At 40.5% G+C, this 7187-nt stretch overlaps 1 protein-coding gene across 1 annotated transcript; it reads left to right on the top strand.

Moving 5' to 3' along the window:
- The first annotated feature begins 453 nt into the window (after positions 1 to 453).
- On the top strand, positions 454 to 3605 carry LOC122644079 (protein REVEILLE 8-like). Its single transcript, XM_043837684.1, has 3 exons — positions 454 to 623; positions 3206 to 3263; positions 3541 to 3605. Exons 1-3 carry the CDS (start codon positions 481 to 483, stop codon positions 3595 to 3597), a joined length of 258 nt encoding a protein of 85 aa, XP_043693619.1. The 5' UTR covers positions 454 to 480; the 3' UTR covers positions 3598 to 3605.
- The last annotated feature ends 3582 nt before the right edge of the window (positions 3606 to 7187 follow it).

The raw sequence follows: 7187 nt of genomic DNA, 5'->3' as shown, positions 1-7187 counted from the left end.
CAGCGCCGGATAGAAGCCACATTGATTGGCTGCTTATTAACATATATTTATGGTTACTTGCCCACCTCCTTGTTTAGGCAACCAAAGGGAATTTGTTGTGGTCATTTCCATGAGAAGGAAATCTATAGAGGATTGACATTCCAAATCTCTGAGACTTTAATGGGTTGAACCTAACACAGGGCTTGTGATGTATAGTTTGTGCTTTCAAATTAAGTTACGTTTTCGTGGTCCATGTTGCATTTCTTTTGAGTGGTTCAAAGAAACTAAAACGTGGGGACAATGCATTAGGAACTTGTCTATTTTGTATGTCCATTATGTTCATGCTTAGCATATCTTGGTTTGGCTGCTGTACGTTATTTGCTTGCATGTGATCATCTCAGCTGTGATAAAATTTCGATTCATCTCTGATAATCTATCGGTTTCTCTCTCTCTCTCTCCCCCTCTCTCTATAAAAGTGTACTTCTGATCAGTGCTGCGTATATGCCTGTGTTAAGCCTTGACACAATGGAGGTGCCTAGAGATGTTTCAGACAGGAAGAAAGTTTGGAGATCATATACCATAACAAAGCACAGGGGGTTGTGGACTGATGAAGAGAGTGACAAATTGGTGGAAGCTCTCCAACTGTGAGTTCTTTAATCTCCTGACCACAAACCTCCTACTTTAATTGCTTTTTCAATCTGCAAGTTTTTCTTACTCTCATCATCCTCTTTATTATCTCCTCTACCTTGTTAATATTAGGTATTTAACTAAGATGCATAAGCGTTTTACTGGTGACTAGCTTTTGCTTAACTAAAGGAAATAACTTGGATGGAGTTTGGATCCCGTACCCACGTGGGGACAGGTCTCACACCCTCTATGGTGTGAGTCCGGTGAATCTTCACGTATGTGAGCATACGTGAATGATTCACAGCCGTTCAGATGGAATATTTTCACAGATTGGTGGATTTCATCTGAACGGCTGAGTCATTCATGTAAGCTCTCAAGTACATGAAGATTCCCCGCTCATCTATGGTGTGTGGGTCCTACACGTCGGAGGCGGATCCCACACCACATAGAGGGTGAGTCCGGATCGTGTCACCATATGGGACGATGGGGACAGATTGAACCCTCCATGGGGTGTTGGACCCACATCTGGTTTATAGAGAGACACCCCATGGAGGTTTTGGATCTGACCCTACACGCTCCCATGTGGGGACTTGATCCAAACTCATGGAGGGTGTGAGATCTGTATGTGTGTCAAAATGAAACTGAAACCATATACTAAAATTGAATCGAGTCATTCATCGAAATCGTGAAATCGTTTAATAAATAGTTTAGTTTTAATTTTAAAATTGAGACTATTTAGCTCAATGTTTTGAACCGTGTCAAACCATTTAAATTGACGGTAAATCATTTAAACCGAAACAAATATTAGTAATATGTAATGGCAATAATTAAGCATTAATGGTAACAATAACTTATTAGTAAATATGTAATGATACAAATAAACAATTATTTAAAGAAAATATTTAAGAATTCAATTCATACTTCCATTTCAATAAAAAAAAAAAAGGGATGATGTTCTCTATGCCGCAACGCAGCCTACACCTAGACACATGCATGGACTGGGTATTCACGGGGTAGGTGTCATTTCGCCCACCACCATTTGCCTAAAAAACATTAAAAGACATATAATGAAAGATCACCGTTTGAATTAAAAAAAAAAACCTTATAAAACTGATTAAACTGAACAATTTATAAATGGTTTCGATTTTTATTTTACCTAAAAAAAAATTGTATCACACCATTTACAACGAAACTGAACTGTTTAACGCCCTTAGAGATCTGTCCCTAAGTGGAAAGCAGTTTTTTGTATGGGAGTGTGGCCTACACCAGCACTCGTATTTGTCTATCTCTCTCATCCTTAAAACAAGGGGGCAGAGGTGTCTTTTCACATGGGGAGGAGAGAGATAGACTCATGGGAGTGCTGACGTAGGCCACACTCCCGGACAGAGAACGGATTATAGCTCTTCAATTCTTTTGAAGTTGCTGCTCTCCTCATTTTCTTAATTTATCTACTATTGTGATTGTTGTATCCAGGGGCACAGGACAGGTGAATTTACCGTTTAAACCCCAGTGAAATAAAAAAATCCCGTTAAATAAAACATCCCATTAAGGCAGTGAATACACTACTAACTCAACTTAATAATATCTCAGTAGAGTAGCTTGGTCTGATGGTTTGTACTTTGTACCCCTCTTAGGTCTCCAATTCAATTCCTTCCCACTGCAATTCTAGTCTTTTTTTTTGTTACCATCTTCTTTATCTCCTCAACCTGATCTATCATTTTAGGTGATGCACTTGTGTTAATTTTAGAGGCTTCAAATGGGAAATTTTTTTGCTGCTACACTTGAGAATGTTCCTGCTACAAGGCTGGCAGCCAAGAAAATGGAATAATTTACTTCACCTTTGGGTTCATAAATATGCTCGTAGGTTTTAGTATTTTCTAAAATACCCTTTAAGATCTCATTTCCTTGGCTACCAATCTTGTAGCAGGAATACAAGTGTAGTAGTAAACTTTCGTCCCTTGAAATGGGGGTTTGCAGCTTGTGACGACCGCCTCAGACCAACACAATGAATTAATACAATAAATGGGTGCACGAGCTACCTCCTTTTGAAATTTGTGAGCTTCAATGATCAGTTCTGCTGACATCATGGTTTTAGTGCACGGTATCGGATCAGGTATCATTCACCTGTAAAACCGATACAGTATCGGTATGGATGGACCGTATCGGATACATTTGTCCCTGATTTCTCTTCAAAAAATAGAATTTTTTGACTGTTTTACCCCTTGTTCGTATTGTGTCACTGATATGGTATTGACATGGTATCTAGATCGACCACTAGCAAAATCATTATGTATCACCATATAATTTGACACCCTTAATAGTTCTGATTATTAGTATTTAAAACCTTTAATCTATCTCCCACCATCACCCCCCCTCCCCCCCCAAAAAAAAATCACCCTTAATTCCTTCACTATCAAGTCATTTTAGCTTGTCGTGGAAATTTTTTTTGGGTTTTACACAATTTTGGGAGGTAAAACAAAAGGGTTATACGACTTACAAGCCTATAGTACGTCTGAAATGACTTCTTTTAGCTACTAATTTAGAGATCTCAATTTTCATTCTCTTCTTTTTACTAATTTTTGTTGTATTAATTACTCAGGTTCGATTGTGATTGGAAGAAAATAGAGGATTACATCTGCTCAAAGCTAATAATCAAGGTTTATGGAAAACTGTCTTCTTAAATTTGTGCTGTATTGTGGGATATTTTACTAGAACATGGCCTCGGCTTTATTGTTTTAAATGACTATTGGACTACGGAACCTATTTGGTTCAGATCACTGCCCAACATCCAAGATGTATTTGAGCATGCTCATGTGCCATTAGCATTTTTCTACAACCACAACAATAAGGATTTCTTAGTATTATTGACTCTCGTAATATGGATGTTTTTGGGTGGGTAGATGGGTTTGATCATAATAAGGATTGTTGGTGCAGGAGCAGGGCAGGCGCAAAATTACAAGTCACCCCAAGAAACTGATGTTAAGGAAATAAGGACTATGTATTATGCAAAGACTACTTTTGTAATTGTGTACTATTGGATTTATGTGTCCATCAAATCCGGTTCAGTCCGGTTTAATCCGGTTTTACTTTGTATTGAATCTTTATACATTTTGGATTAATATTATCACATGCGATATACACTTTTTGAGCATTATGTATCTATAAGTTTTACTTAAAATGGTATTCACAACTAGGGTTTGGGCTGGGCACCCTTATCATATGGTCGTCGCATTGGGTATGCCTAGACATGTGATGTCAAGGTACAAATGCGAGTACTCACATGATCGATGTGTGTATTGGCGAAGAATCTATTTTGTCGATTCCCTCATGTATTACTGCTAGATGTAGGAAGGGATAGACATGTGTCACCGACACCCTTTGCCTGAAGGAACCTTGTCACTGCAAAGTGTGATCGCATTCTTTGGTTCATCAATGACTGAGACTCAAGTGAGTCAAAGCCGGTGTTCTGGGAATGCGTGAACACTTTTTGAGTGAAGGAGTTACTCAACATGATCATCACTGCCCGATTGGGGAACACCAAGATTGAGATTGTTTATGTATGGTCGGATTGAAATCTAGATCCAGTGCCGTTTTGGAAATGGTTTTTGCAAAATCTATTTTACATAAAATAATGGATTACATATAATTATTTGAATAAAGTGTTTTATCGAGTTTTGTGGGACCCGATCAGATGCACAGACACTCTTATATGGACATGTACTATGGAATGGGGTTTGGCAGTACAAGTGTACATGCCCTAGATTTCATAATGATGGTGTTGATTAGTGGGGGGGTTGTACTTGATAAATTATCATGTAGGGAGTTAATTGGAATTTGTTAAAATAATTGACTCTTTATTTAATTAATGGATATGGTGCTAATTATAAATATCCATAAATTAAATAAAGTAGTGATTAATTATATCATTCTCTATTAGATTCTGCTTCTTCACAAATTAGAAGCACTTTAAGTTTAAACAGAAGTACCAAACAAAGAGAGAGTGTCAAACCTGCCCCTAACTGATTGGGAATTTGAATGAAGGACAGGAACCCCTAACATGGCATCCAAGCACACTGTGGAGTATCACTCCAGTGACTGAATTTAATGGAGAACCCCCGGGGATGTCCTCTCACATACCTGCCAGAAGATGGATTGCAGACCCTTGTAGTTGTACTGTCCACAGCATAATGTACTGCATAAACTCCAGGAAATCTCTCTCCTCCTCATAAATGTGGGGCCCACACCTGGAAAGAGGTGCATTTGACCCTGGGTGAGGTATAGGTGTAAGGCCTAAGCCTTGGGCCAAGCCCCTGTGCAAGCCCAATGTGATACAGCTTTGCTGTATTTTTTGGATGATGCTCCTACGCCGCACACATCACCCAATGAATCGCCCAGAGTGGGAAAAAGTAATATTTTAATCAGCAGAAGTGTGGGGACCACCCATACTGATCATGAACACCCTCCAGAGGTAGATGGGAGTCTTGGGCACCCTAAATTACCCTTGGACCCCTGTGGACCCCACCAGAGTGGCCAGAATGGCCCAGAATCAGTTTAAAAAATGCATTTCTGGAGTGGGCCCAGGCTGCCAAATAGGCCCTAGTTAGGGCTGGTATATAAATAGAGAACCCAGCCTGAAATTAGAAGCTCTAGTACTGTTCAAACCGTGGGAAGGGAGAGAAGAGAGAGGAAAGAGAGAAAAGAGAAGCAGAAGAAGAAGAAAGGAAGGAGAAGAAGAGGGAAGGAGGTGGAACTACTGTCCAACCTTGATTCCTATAATGATCTCAGCTCAGTTCAGGTATAAAACTCATACCTATATGTTGCCTCTACTGGTTCTTTGTCTTTTTCCTTAGATCTCTACAGTTTGGAAGCATTTCTGGTCACAGCCCAGATCACCTGGGGGCTACCATGTACTGCCTCAGATCCAACATGCAAACAAATTGCATGGAAGATCTAAGGATTTTACATGTTTTTTGTTGCTGTTTTTACCTGAGACCGAAATCTATCCCTGTGCCAGACTGCACTGCCCTATTACACCTAGAACAGGCAGTCTGGGCTTGGATCTGTGAATGCAAGCAAGTTCCTGCCTGGATCTTGGTAGGGACAGCATGCTGCCATGATTTGGCATGTAAATCTATCCATGCATGCAGCCCAAACCGTGGCTTGAAGCTAGACAATTGTTCTCTGTGCAAATTGGACAGCTCCTGGCTGCCAAGTGGTGGGCCCAGGTCATGATTCATGTGGACCACTACAAACCACTCTTCATGGGGTCCACAATGACCTAACATGCATAAGGGATCGACCATGGCACTGCCTATGGTGCAAAACCCAAGATCTGGAGCCTGTTCACGTTATAAACAGGCTCTGGACGATGCACTAGGCGATGCACACATCACCCAGTGAATCACATAGAGAATTAGAAAGGGCTGATATGCAGATCTGACCTTGGGGGCTTCCACCAATGGACCATGAACAGTGTAGGGAGGTGGTAAATGACCAAAATACCCCTACTCACATCTGTCCATAATTATGTACACCTTGGGTACCCAAGTGGGCCCCACAGGGCTTGGAAACCCTGCCTGTGTTGGTCCAGCAACACTGTTGACCTAAGGACTGTATTGTGTGACTGTCGGAACCATGTACTATGTATTATATTGGTAAAATACCATACCTGACCCTGAACCACATTCTCAGGATGATGCACAGGACATGGACCTAAAGCCCAGTGCAAGGCCCAGAGAATTCCGAGTGATACTATACTGAGCACCGAGTCAGACTAGTGAGCCTAGATCAAAACTAGGACATCCGAAAATAGTTTGGAATATTAAATAACACAATTCTGATTTATACTATAGGATTTGATCCCGCGCTCGAGGTACACTGCCAGACACCGGCCAGGACTGAAACAACAACTGAACTTGTAGAACTAGACTAAGGTGAGTGGAATGTCATCGTGTATGTAGATGTACCATGAGTAATATGCTGAAATTAAATTCTTATAACAATGATATTGTGATACATATTTAATTTTAAAATCTTATAAGTTCATTACAACACCGTGTTGACTGTTGGACAATTCTGTTGAATATCCTATGCTGATTGTGAATGCTAGACTAGATGCCATAGCTGGCTTAGAAATGAGGCCTGTGGTAGCCTGTAGAATGGGATACGGTTGACACCGCTTGACTCATACGATGCCATATAGACATAGGGTTAAAGTTTCATCACCCGTGTTACGCACCCTTACCAATAGGGGTTAAGGTGTTGGATGCCTGTGGGAGTGACCGTATATATATGAGAAAAAGAAAAAGAAAAGAAAAGAAATGTGATTATGGGCTATATGTCGGGCTATAAGCCAGAAAAGAAAAGAAAAGAGAAAAAGGGATGGATGCCTCATAGGTTAATCACAAAGGACTGGTCGGGTTGACCTTGGTGAACGAATGCGAGAGCTGACCGATCCTTTCCAACAACTAAATGGGTGCATCGCGGAAAGTGGTTAAAAGCCCGCACCAGGGATACATGTATTGGGGATTGTAGTAGCACTGACCTACCTTAGTTGTATTGACAGGTGGCTAATAAATAAT

This window comes from Telopea speciosissima, chromosome 10 (assembly GCF_018873765.1).
Source record: "Telopea speciosissima isolate NSW1024214 ecotype Mountain lineage chromosome 10, Tspe_v1, whole genome shotgun sequence".
Taxonomy (NCBI): Eukaryota; Viridiplantae; Streptophyta; class Magnoliopsida; order Proteales; family Proteaceae; genus Telopea; species Telopea speciosissima.
Note: the sequence above shows the minus strand (reverse complement) of the source record. Positions and strands in the feature narration are given on the sequence as shown.

What these genes read in the sequence shown, in the direction of transcription:
- LOC122644079 (XM_043837684.1), top strand. Translation starts at nt 481, where the DNA reads ATGCCTGTGTTAAGCCTTGACACAATGGAGGTGCCTAGAGATGTTTCA. An exon ending in TTGGTGGAAGCTCTCCAACT is followed by an intron (nt 624 to 3,205) that starts GTGAGTTCTTTA and finishes TTAATTACTCAG; the next exon opens with GTTCGATTGTGATTGGAAGA. An exon ending in GCTCAAAGCTAATAATCAAG is followed by an intron (nt 3,264 to 3,540) that starts GTTTATGGAAAA and finishes TTGTTGGTGCAG; the next exon opens with GAGCAGGGCAGGCGCAAAAT.